The following is a 12,926-nucleotide window of genomic DNA, read 5'->3' as shown; positions in this document are numbered from 1 at the left end:
TGTGTGCTTTAATAAAACARAGCAATATAAAGCCCAAATTCCATTGCACATTTCTCTTCCTGGGCAGGGGAAAATAAAACAAACATGACACAGCAACTGTCCAATGTCCAGCCACTATAATTCTGTCACACATGTTCTCCATACATTAAACTTCTATTTCCATACACTTACACTTTAGCAAAACTGAGGGGACCACTTGCAAACATAAATCAGAAATCATGGGCTAAAAAAAAAAACCCAAGAGATTTAGCACACCCCTTTGTTTTGAGACTGAACACAGCCATCTCTTCTCAAACTTTGAAGAAGGAAATATCAGCACCTCCTCAGCCCTGATAGTTCCCTGTATTTATAATAGAAAGCTTTTCTTAATATCTAGTCTCAAACCTTTTTCTTCCTATAAATTAGACCATCTTCTCTTAGCCTTCTCCTAGTGAGCATGGTGAACAATTCATTGTTTTTCCTCTACCTAAGTACCTTTTAAGTATTAGAAGACTGATCAAATTTTCATCTCATTCTCTTTTTCACACCTCTAATTCTTACCTTCTCCTGAATTTCCTCCAATTTGACTGTACTGTCCTTAAAATGCAGAGTCAGTTGTAGACCATTGCCTMGCTGAGGCTTCACCAGTATTTGGTAAAACAGAGAAATTACCTTCTCTTTCTGACTTATGACCTGCCTGTTAATGCCAAGAACCTGCTAAGAATGACAGTGCCTTTTCAGAATTATCATCATATTGTTGACTGATTTTTACTACATCCCCCAATCTATTTCTACAGTACTATTGCCTAGCTAGTTATTTAGCGATTTGTATTTATGCATTTGATTTATTCTTAAGAGCAGTGATTTGCACCTGTCCTTAGTGGAAAAAATTCCTGTTGATTCTGGACCATTTTTCCATTTTTTCATAATACTTTTTTCACATCCTCTGATTTTAACCTAGTTCATGTCAGTTGGATATCCTGTGCAAACCCTAAAAGTATTCTCTAATCTGTCATTTACACTGTTAATCAAAATACCAACTGAAACCAAACCCAGGACAGACTCCTATAGAATTTTACTTAAATGTTTTCCCAGTTCAACAGCAAATATTTGATAGCTACTGCCTCTGGATATTTCTTTTTCAACCACACATTTTATAGGTACTTCCACTTGAAACAAATTTTAATCAATTTAATCATGAGAACAACATGTTAACATAAAACACATGAAAATACTTCCCAAAGACAAAATACCTGATTTCTTCTGTTTCTACCACATTAGATCAGTAATCAAGTCAGAAAAAGAAATCAGACAGATTTGACAAAACTTCTCATTGATCAACTCCATGCTTCAAGGATTTCTATTTTTAAATCAGTTAAATATCATCTAGGTGTTTATAAATGGATTGTGTGGYAATTTGTTTATTCCTTAAGTACTCTAAGGCAAATTTAATCAAGCTTTGCTTTGAATACGTATAATGTGTCTAAATATTTTTATAGTTAAGTAACTATAAAAAGTTTCCAAATCTTGAGGTTTGATGGCACAATCTGATCTGAATGTTTGAGCTAGAGGAAGTCTTGTAAGTGATACAAAATGTAACAGCTCTTGAGAGAGCCTTCTTTACTTAATGAAGCAGTGCAGAACAGTATGTGTTAATATGTACTACAAATACTAATTATTTATATCTATATATTATGTATTTATAAAATGACAATAGAGTTAAAGAGAGAAGAAAGAATAATAAGTGACAGAATAACCAAAGAACATTTAAAAATCAAGCATTTGATTTTAATACTTGTCCTAATACAATTGTCGATAAGAGGATATGAAAACTACTTATCACAATATCAGTCAGTACAAGGATATGAAAACTAATTTTACCTCTTTGTAAGTACTGAATTGTTTGTAAMTAAGAACCCCTAAGTGAGCAGGCAACCACGCTAATATGTATTAAGGAAGACCTGCAATTTGCTTACAAAAACCTTCTGTACTAAATCTCCAAATACTTTCTTAACAATCTTATTTTTGGTTTTACTTCATTCATACTGTAAAGGATTATTCTTTTGCAGTGCAATTTAACTAATATGTTACATTTCAAGCATGATTATTTTCATTTTTTTAAGCCTTTCCAGGATGAGCATGCTAGACAACACTTCAAAAAAAAAAAATTTTTGTGCGCAATAAGATACCCAGAAATGGTATGCAGAGAAAAGAATCATACCAATGTATTTTTCTTCCTGTAATGCTGTCACAGATTTCTAACCTGAATCAGTGCAAGATGAATTTCCAGCTCTGCAATTCTTTTTCCTATACAACTTCGAATGCCATAGCCAAATGGGATTGAACCAAAATTGTCTACTCTGTCCAAAGTATCTTTCCTCAGCCAGCGTTCAGGTCGGAACTCATCTGCCATTGGGAAATTTTCTTCACTGTATGAAGTAGTATAATGACAGAGTGCCAGCTGTGTCTGAGGAAATAAATGACATTTATATTTAGTTAAATCCAATACAGGTTAAAAAAAAAAAAAAAAGTATTTGCAATTATTATACTATGAGGTGATAAAACAGCATGTAAAATTTAAGTATCTTTTGTGAATTCTAGAGGAAAAAAGATACCTAAAAAGATAGATCCCTTTCTCAGCTGGTCAAGCAAAATAATCTTCAAATGTTGTTGGATATATTAGAGAAGATGTAATGGGGAAGGAGATGGAAACAAAAGTCGTAAGAATTGGGAACTGTCTCAGAGAAAGAGAAGAGAGATACAAAACAAGGGAAAAGTGAAAAAATGAAGGATGAGGAGGTAAAAAAATCTCAGGAAAAAAGCAGCAATAATAGATATGATGATGTTTCCAAATAAATATACATATATATTACGAATTTAAGGATCCTGACTGTTTTAAAGCTACATTGCTCTAAGACAAAAGTAAAAGGGAACCTGACAATTTAAATAGAGCTGTACAGCTCTTTCCTGATCTCTGTGTAATCTTTGAATAGTACAAAGGAAAGATCCATAATTTAAAAAGGAAATTAAACTCTTTCTACAAAGGAGATTAACAGCCAAGAATTAGAAAACTGACAAAAATAACAAAATTCATGCTTTTTCTTTTTTTAATCAAATAATAACATTGCACGGAGATATTATCAACTGAGTTCTGTATCAAGAACATTAAGAAGAAGCCAAGATTGTAAATTTGATTAGAGGGTGAGAAATACTGCTTCTATTAAGGAGGAAGGTCTTGCATTTTTGTCAAGACATGTTAAATGTTAAAAAAAAAAAAACAGCAAAAAGTCAATTATAAAATTCTTTTTTTGCCATATAAATAGGTATTATTATAATGCTTTCTTCTTAATGCTCTAGTTTGGTGACAGCTTTTGAAATTAATCAAGTGTATGTATGTTGTAACAGGTCACGTCTCATACACAAAACAATTTAAATTTTGTTCTCTCTAGAGGACTGCAATAGAACTTACCCCTTTAGGTATCAAGTATCCTCCAACAATCAAGTCTTTTTGGGTCACTCTTCCATTTCCTGGCAATACTGGATATAATCTAGAGACAAATATTTATGAGAAGTTAAACAGTAACAACTAATACAACTTTAAAAGTTTAGATTCCATTCTAATATACATTCACAGCAAAAAGGATTTTAGAAGTACAAATCATCTTGGAAATTAAAAGATCATGAAGCATCTGTGAGAAAATGATTAATACCTGGGAAAARTTATTTACCACTAACTGCAGATTGAGCTATTTGGTCTGTTTATGTATTTGCTTTATACACTTACTAACATGCAATCAATCACTCAAGCTGGAGGCTCTTTAGCAGTACAGGGAGCTGAAGAAGGCTTGCCAATGCCTTCTCTTAAATCCCCTTACCTTACCATGAATACTTGACATAAACATATAAAAAAAAGCATGTCACATGCCTTCTTTTTTCTAAGTCAAGCAGCTTAAAATGATCATAGGGGCATTGCAAASTAAAAGAGAAGGCAAAGAGATTTTGAATAAGCATATGCACGAAACATCTTGAAGAACCTCCAATTAAAGGTAGATAACCTTTCTTCAGATTGATTCTTTATATGCGTATTTACAATGTGGCCAACTTGCAGAAATATGCCCTTAACCTTAGGGTCCTTAGATGAACCACTCTGCCATCAGCTTCAYGGTGTAGAGCCCACACTGGCATAAAGGTTGGCCAAGATGGGGATAGAATTCAGCACATCCTGAAATTAGAATGTTCTTTAGAGATGCTATCTGGTTGCTTGTTCACTGGTAAGATGTGTCCATATCAGAAATGATAGCAAACTGATGAAAAACACAGTGAAACAACATGATAGCACTCAAATAAATATAACTGCATAAACAGATTTCTCTGYCTCAGAGACAGAGAAATGAAGCAAGAAGAAAAGTTTTGTCTGGTCTAAATGAAATATAATGCATATGAGCTCCCATAATCTAAAAGAAGCATAATTTTTTTTTGAGAAAAACTAGCAAAAACAAGGTCAAGTGGGAAGAACCCAGGATGGATTTGGAGACTGACTGTATCCCAGAAGAAGACTGAAAGAGGCTGATGACACATTACAGCTTAAATCCTCTCTATATTTCTATGCAAAATAGTATCTCCAAGAGGGGCCAATTTTACCAAGGTGATGGAGGAATGCTTTGATTGCATTTCCAACAGCTTCAGCACGTTGATGTATAACTRTTTTTCTATAAGGATCATTCTATGGAGATTGTTTGAAGAAGCTCTGTAGCTAAGCATCTGTTACCACAGACCTGAACAGGGACTGAAAATAAAAGGTCATGCATGGGAATAAACTTTCCATCATTGAAGAGAATCTGAAACTGATCACTGTTCTGAGAAGTCTAACAGAAGAGAGTCTGAGGCCAAGCCTGTATGCAGAATCTGGCATAAAGAGTTTTATATAAACAGTCACCAGACAGGACTTCACAACAGTGGCTGAGCAAGCTTCCAGGCTGTGGTGAGTGAAAGGCCCTACCACTAAGCAAGTCTACGATAATTCCTATGAATGTCTATGTTTGAACAGGAGTTAAGCTAAGTTTGTATACTCTATGAGCTGCAAGGATCTTTAGATTATTTTATTCCTTTTGAGAACCTGAAACTTATTTGGACATCTTCCCCTCAATGTGCAGTTATTGATGAAAAAATGAAGATACAATACTCTGCTACCATTGCCAGGAACTTCATGAAGTCTCTGGGACCCTAGAGAGTATAAAGGGTAGGACTTTATCCTTATATTGCTCTGTAAAGAGCAAATATACATTAGAAGAGAWGGCTGACTTGAGTTGTAAAAACATTCATGGAAATATACGTACAACAATAACCATCATTAATCTTCTCATAAAAGCAACAGAATTAATGTAACCAGTGTCACCAACAGGCATTTCAGTCTCCAAATAATGGAATATGGTCTGTCATCTTTCATTCTTCTTTGGCATTAAGATAAAGTTCTGTAGAACCCTTTTTTCTGGGGTGAAAAGGAACTTACTCTATGACCCTTTGACTAAAAAAGTAACTCTTTGCCAAGAAGGCCTTTGTCACCTTGGAAAAAAAAAAAAGGAGAAGGGCAAGATAGGGACTGCAAAGAAGTAAACTGAATGATGTAAGGTTTGAAGTTAGTATATACCACTCACCGCTCTGGGGCAATGCAGTTTCCAATGGAAGTGGACAATTTGTCTCAAAAAAAAAAAACAGGGCGGGGGGAGGGATGCGTAGTGCTATAGGTTCATGTTTCTTGGAGAAGATTCAGCTGTTATCTGAACAACTGAGACTGCAGTACAGACAGTCTAAGTCAAAGATGCTTCTTTCCTTGGGATCTTGAGAGGAATAAACACAGAAAAGTTATTCAGCTCTGTGGAACTCAAGGATTTTGAGGATGGGGAGAAGTTCCAATAGAAAAGTATCTTCTTAGAATTATAGCTCAAATTCTGAGGAACCTCAGTATAACTTCTGAGTTAATGAGTTTGGAATTGAAAGATATCTTTGCCCTCAAATAGAAGTTTTTCAACACCAATCTGCCTCCCAAAAAAATGCAGAGATTCTTACRCAAGAACCGACAAAACAACAGTTCTTGCTGTTTTGTTACCTGCACTCAGAGCAGCTTACAGTAATAAGTTAGAAAGGAATATGAAAAACAACAGGAAGTGTTATTATTTTACATCTTCTGTTATTAGAGTAGTGAAGTCCTGTTCTACTGGAAAAAATGAAATCTCTTAGAAACTAGAGTATGACACAAAAATAACATGGTAATAAAGCCTGGTGATTTATATGTACTTTCAGGGTTCATGTGAGAAATAAGCTTTTTGGGCATTAGTGCATTATGCCTGGAATCCTTGCCAGGGAGAGATGAACATGTTTTTTTAAATTATGCTCAGCAATTGCTTGGGCAGTCAAAGAGCTCTGCACAAGTAGGAGAAAGCATTCTGAATCACCTGCTAGAAGACAGACAGTAACACTGGGTGGTAGCTGCSTGTGATGCAAGGGCCTGCCAGACCATACTAGCTTGTAACAGATAACCCCATTGATAGCAATCCAGGCTTGAGCAGGTTAGACTCAAAACTTTTTCATGAGAAACATGACCTGGAATCTGTACTCACTGAGACACACTTTAGGAACAAAAGAAAGTTGACTTCCCAGAAAGCACTGAGGCAGATGTAAAGAAAATTATTCTGTAGAGATAAGATGGAAGGAGATTGATTATTTGAAACACAAGTAGATGCTGAAAAAGGTGGCATGAGAGCAAGGTTTCACATTTTCTTCATTGAAGTTGTAAGGTACAGCGGTGTCCATAACAGCCCCACAGTATATGAAACAGCCTGGAGTCAATGTTACACAGCTAACATATTGCAGGTGGTCTGGTCCTGYAGGACCATCTGAAAAACAAGGGGCTGAGAGCCCACTCCCCTGGGAATAAAATTATGGAGATAAGAATGTCTCTTCCCTTTTCTGACTGCCCCTTTGCTAACCCTTTTTTTGGCCAAAGACTTCATGACTCAGATATCATCCTCTGTGAAAAGGAGGAGGCTGGAGATCTCAGCTGGAGAACAAAAACTCTAACATCTGATCCTTAAAAAAATCAGGCACCAAGATTTTTGACACTGTACCCAGATGTAAAAGACAATTCTATTTCTTGGGTTGTACAGGAGGGGTATGAAGCTTATGTTAGATTCTTAACAAGGCGCAGAACTGCTGTCTATCACAATCTCCACTGTCTTAGAAAATGGAAGCATAAACAGTAAAGAGAGGGGATCTACAGCAAGACACAGGACCATCACTTTGGTAGGCACATCCAGATGGGGAGTCTCTACAATAAGATTTGAGACAGAAGAAAGATCTGCCAAGGAGGCGACTTTAAGTTTCATCTGACCCTCTTTACTTGCCCTGAGGTTGAAGCTTAGATAGATTGCGGTCCTTGGCCAAACCAAGACAATAAATGTATCCACCAGAGAAAAGGACTTAGTTTTTACAAGTTAAACAAGGCTTAAATCCAGACACCTTTGTCACAAAAGTCACTGAAATAAACAAAAACTGCTTCTCCAAGTAAAGGACAAGGAAAAAAGCCAAGAGGAACTTATGAAGACATGTTAAAGCTAGGGTGACACAATTGAAAGATCTCATCAAAACAGAAAGAAACTGTGGTCCAACCCTGAGCTGAAAGAAAATGAGTGATRGATCATTTCACCTACCTGTACTAGACACACCCTGCACAAGCAGAGGGGTGAGAGAAATGTGGACAGAAAAATCTGAGACTACTTTATCAAAACTGCTTGAACTAAAAGGTTTACAGCTTGAGTGACTGCACACATACACAGTATTACTATGCAGACATACAAACCATTTGAAAAAGATTCAATTCAGGCTCTGACAAGTATCTCTTACATGGCCTTAAGCAGATTAACTAGTCTATATCTGACTCAGTCTCTTTATCTGTGGAAAAACAGTAAGAACAGGAGCCTGCTGCTGACCGCCATACACGATATCCCTGCCTGAGAGGTCAATCACAACTKTGTCTAGAGTAACACCGCAAGCACAAGCACTACCCTTGACTAGTGCATTCTCAAAGACAGAGGCAGTGATCACCAGCCAAGCCGTGCCTAGATCCTGTGGGATGRGCACGCTGGTCAGTGAGGTCACTGCCCTGCCTGTGCTGTGGTCACTCTTGGCTCCCATCTCGTTCTCCCTCCTGGAGCAAGCCCCACTCTTGCTGGCACCCTGGCACTCCAGATCTACTGGCAAGGCACTGGGGGGTTTACAGTCCATCACATAGACTAATGCTTTAAAGGCAAAAATAAGCTTTCGGTTACCTGCCTTACCAGGCATGTCATAAATATGTGATACTATTTCTACCATACTTAAAAAACATCAAACATTACATAAACTATCATATTTAATTGCTTGAGAATCCCTGTACACATTACTGCTACAATAAATAAAAGTAGAAGCAACAAATAACAACAATTAAATACAAATGTTAGCTTCAACTCAAAAGTCATTACAGCCACATRAAATTAAATATTTTAACTAATGATTTGCAGTTGTCTGCTACTTACCTCAAGGTTTCTTTGAGCACAGCTCTAATCAAAGGCATCTTGGGGACATCGTCAGCAACAGGAACTTGGTCCCTCCCCAGCTTATTGACTATTTCCTCATAAACACGTTGTTGAACCTCGGGGTGCTTTGCCAACAAATATGTTGCCCAGGACAAGGTAAAAGAAGTCTAAGGAAGAAACCACTACCATCATCATCAACTCCAACAACAGTAGATTAAAAATAGTTTCAAGACAAGAAAAACAATCAGTTTTTAACTGTTTCATGTGTGTGCTGTTATAAAACAGACTGGCAATGATTAACATCTGAACTCAATGGGATGTTGTCAGATGTCACCATCCCCTACTTCAGCCCTTTTCTACCTAAAAATCTCCTACATACAAAAACAATCCATGTTGGTGTTTTCCCAGTGAAATATCAAAAAGCAACAGAAAGGACAAATGCAAACAAAATTGCATAAGTAATACTGAAACATAARCACTATAAACAGTAATGGATTAAATTAACTATTAGTTTTCAGTACATTCTTTATCTTTCCTCCCAACAGAAACATTTTACAGGGAACTAAATAAAAGAATGGTACTCAGAACATTAGCGATTCATTTTAAGTATATGGCAGTCTCTCTTCACAGCATCTGCACAACAACAGAATTGATATTAATACTGCTAAGATTATATTTCATCYTTTGGTAAGTGATGCTACATCACAGTACGCACCTTTTATCTCTTAAAATTCCCACTTGAATGAAATGACACCATTAAGCCATTTGACTTTAAGTTTGCTTATGAAAACTATTGAAAGTTTTCTTAAGAAATCTTAAAGATGAGTTTAGGTATTTAAAATGACCACATATACTTCATTTTTCTAATGTAAAATTTTAATGTAAGTAGGTAAAATAATCCCCTCYTTCCTGCCCCCCCTCCAAATAATTCATGATTCTAATGATCATCAAGACTGCAGAAAAAAAAGAGTTACTCTGTGGAAAATAATTTTTAAAAAATTTTGTACAAAGGAAGAAATAGGATACAAGGCAGAAGACAGTTCAGCTTTGAGCACAAGATGATTTAAAGGAACCCACTACCTAATCCTTTTGCACATCAGCTGRAAAAATTGCACTTCCATGCATATTTGTGGTTTAGAATACACTATGAGAGCATGGATTCCCTCCATCTGCACTAATATGCAACCAAAYGGAGTTTTTCAACTCATTAAGTTTTTGTGGTTCAATATTTACCATTCATTCAATCATGACTCCTTGTGTTTATACTACYTGGATTTCAGGGACTGTTCCATCCAAATACTAGACTCAGGACTTTTTGCTTCTACTATCAGGTGCATTCAGATATGAAGGTCAAGCAAAGGGCCTTATTTGAGCCTGCTTCCCTTGCAATCATCACTGAAGACAGAAAGCTTATAATAAATAATCTATTTTCAGTGTTCCTGAGTAAGTATGGCAGGGAAAATGACACTGTAAACATATTGTTCCTTACTTATATTGTTTTAATATCTTACAGCATTTAAGAGAGAGAAATTGTAACCTCTAACCTAATTTTATTTAATTRATGTTAATTGCATTTTTTTTAACCTGTATAATGAAGATAGATAGATTACCAGTCTCATTTTTTAAGCACTAAAGAGTCTCATTTTCAGCTTCGCACTCATTGGCACAACAAACCTTAAGGTCGCAAACAATGTATGGGTAAAACATCCAACAACTTCTGGAAATGTTTTATTTGGGGCTTACATTTAAGACTAAATTAGAAAGTAAATTTGACATGACAGTGACCTTTTATATCTTGTCTTCAAACTGGGGTACAATGCTAGAAGTATCATTCTCAGAGCCTTCTTTTCTTCTTCTCATAATACTGAGTGGCTGTCCCTTGCTAAAATACAACCCCGCACTATTCCTCAGAGGAGCTGGCAGTTGTGCCAACTGCATACAGAACTTCCTGTGATATAAACACTGTTTCTTCTCAGGTTCCCAGCTCCTTCACAACCTCTTAAAAATTAGCRCTGTTCCAGGGACAGCCAAAATGCTTTGTAGCCCAAAACAGCCTTACAATTTTGTTGAAAGCTTTTATAATCCTGTAAACCTCCTTCAGTTTCTATGATGAAATGAGATCTGAAATGACAGCAGTAGGGAAAAAAAGGCTCCCTCAGTTTCTGTCTTGTACTTGGGAATGAGGAAATCAGAAGTACAGTCCTCTCACAAAATGYTGCCAGCTGAGGATGCTGAGTCAAATGGAAAAACAGACTCATTGGCTTGAACTTGAACACTGTCCTTTTAGTTTAATGAAAACTCTCTCACACACTAAAAGTGGAAAATTAAGTGTCTGAAAGACTAGAAAATGAATGGGATGAATGATTGTGCTTTACGTAGGACCAAAACTTCAAAAAACTCTCCAGTCTCATAAACCTTTGGCATATTTAACCAATGGAATAACCTTCAGCRTATAAATAAACATATGCTCCTTATTCTGGAGGTCAAAAAGAATTGCTTCTCTTAGATCAAAACTTCTCTTAAATCAAAAAAAATCTGAATTTAATTATCAGGAGAGCATTTTTACTATAAGGCTACTTTACATTTTTACTTTTTTATCTTTTTCACTTTAAGTCTAGTAAACACAATCTTACATAGCACTAAGTTATATAGCTTCTTTATAAAAATAACATTCAGTTACAGTCATTTAGAATAACAGTGTTCATTGACATTCTAAGTAACTCAGTATACACTGTACATGTAGTAAAACAACTCATTTTTATCTTTTCTAATGCTTCTGATTGTCGTGCTGCAGATCACACTAAGCTACACTGATTTCACACAGTAGGAATGAGAGGAGGGAAAGATGTACATGACCTTAATGTTATTTCAAATGCTAGGGATGACCAATCCATTACTTGGTCTAACTTGGTCCCCTTAAAACGGTTCTGTAGGTGTTACATGCCTCATATTCTAGCCTCATTCCCACYGGGCTCCATGATGAAAGCTTTCTGCCTCAGATTGACTCCATGCTGCCAGCACGAGAAGGAGTAAAGTGAACTCATGCCTTACCTACATCATTTCAGTGCTGGCCTAGCATCCCCCTTCTAACAGACTTCAGCAGAAATCAAACATCTGATCTATAATGTGTGTATCAGTTGATTAATTATCCATATGTTAAAGTCATTTACCAAATTCTGCATATGAGATTATTGATCGATTTTTTTTCACACTAATTTTCAGCAGTGCTTTCTATTATGGTCTGTCTAAAAAAGCAATAAATACTGATCTGATATTCAAACTAAAGAAAGAAAATGTATGAAAATTGAAGCTGAATGTAAAGACAATTGCTATTTCCTTAATTTAATGAACTGTGGAACAACTCCTAAGTGATGGGTTCCTGCTACTCCTTAGGTAGTTCATACATAAATCACAGCTAGAACAGAACACCACTGACTTCATTCCAGTAGAGAGATTACCCGGTGTGCCAAGTATTTTCGATCACTGTAAAGATTCCAAGATTCAAATGTGTCAGAAATTATGTCCTTAAAAACAATTTAAACTCCCCTAAAGATAGCTGCAAATAGTACTGCTTTACAAAGACAACTGTTTACAAGAAAAATGATAATAATAAGCTTACTGTGTCCACTCCTGCCAGGAGCATTTCCGTCATATTGGCATAGATCTCTTCCAAAGTAAGTTCTTTACTCACTAGGAGGAATGTGAGTAGCCCACCATTCACTTCTTTTCCCTGGTCCAGTTGAGACTGAATAGCCTTTAATTTGTTGTCAACATGGATTTGACCTTTGGGATTTAAAAACAATTGCTTAAGCCTCCATTTTTATTTCTCTGGTGGTTCCATTCAGTAATGACACTTCTCCTTATGATATACTACACAGCCATAAAAAAAAATAAGGTATTTTAAACARTTTTATCGGGAAGAAAGGTAAAAGAGTGGTGGTGGAGGTCCTTTGGTATTCATGATAAGGAAAGACTGAGCTGATGAGATCCTTGGGACACTCACAGCATGAAAGAGCTGAGGATCAGGASAGGACAGTAGATGCTGTAGTTTCCGATTGGGAGTGAAGGAAGCTCAGGGTCAAGTTTTATAGCCAGCTGGCTGTTTTTTCTGATGACTCTGCAAAAAGGGGTAAACTCTGCAGAGCATGCTGTAAGTCAGCACGCAGCAGCTGCTACAAGATGGTGGCAGCAACTGGAGGTGGATGCCACAGAAATGAATCACACTGAAGACAAAGATGAGGAGCATCAAGTAATAACAACTGAAAAACTGCAGCAAATGATACTTCTTTTGAATCGCTTCACCCACAGGTCCCTTTTATCCTTGAGTTACTACAAACAGCATCTTCAGTGAAGCAAGTGATTGCAAGTGCAAGATGA

General features: G+C 36.4%; 1 protein-coding gene across 5 annotated transcripts in view; it reads right to left on the bottom strand.

Moving 5' to 3' along the window:
• LOC112972059 (cytochrome P450 27C1) overlaps positions 1-12,926 on the bottom strand; it is a 33,831-nt gene that overhangs the window by 2,677 nt on the left and 18,228 nt on the right. For all 5 annotated transcript variants that reach the window (XR_003255531.1, XM_026078121.1, XM_026078122.1 and 2 more), the window contains 4 exons: positions 12,169-12,332; positions 8,550-8,716; positions 3,449-3,527; positions 2,243-2,446 (listed from right to left, as the gene is read on the bottom strand). Coding sequence is in view for 4 of the 5 variants with exons in the window: in XM_026078121.1 (XP_025933906.1) it covers positions 2,243-2,446; positions 3,449-3,527; positions 8,550-8,716; positions 12,169-12,332 (614 nt within the window). In the remaining variant the exon portion in view is untranslated. The remainder of the gene's footprint in view (positions 1-2,242; positions 2,447-3,448; positions 3,528-8,549; positions 8,717-12,168; positions 12,333-12,926) is intronic.

The sequence above is a fragment of the Apteryx rowi genome, unplaced genomic scaffold (assembly GCF_003343035.1).
Source record: "Apteryx rowi isolate R43461 unplaced genomic scaffold, aptRow1 scaffold_47, whole genome shotgun sequence".
Taxonomy (NCBI): Eukaryota; Metazoa; Chordata; class Aves; order Apterygiformes; family Apterygidae; genus Apteryx; species Apteryx rowi.
This window is presented reverse-complemented; position numbering and strand designations above follow the sequence as displayed.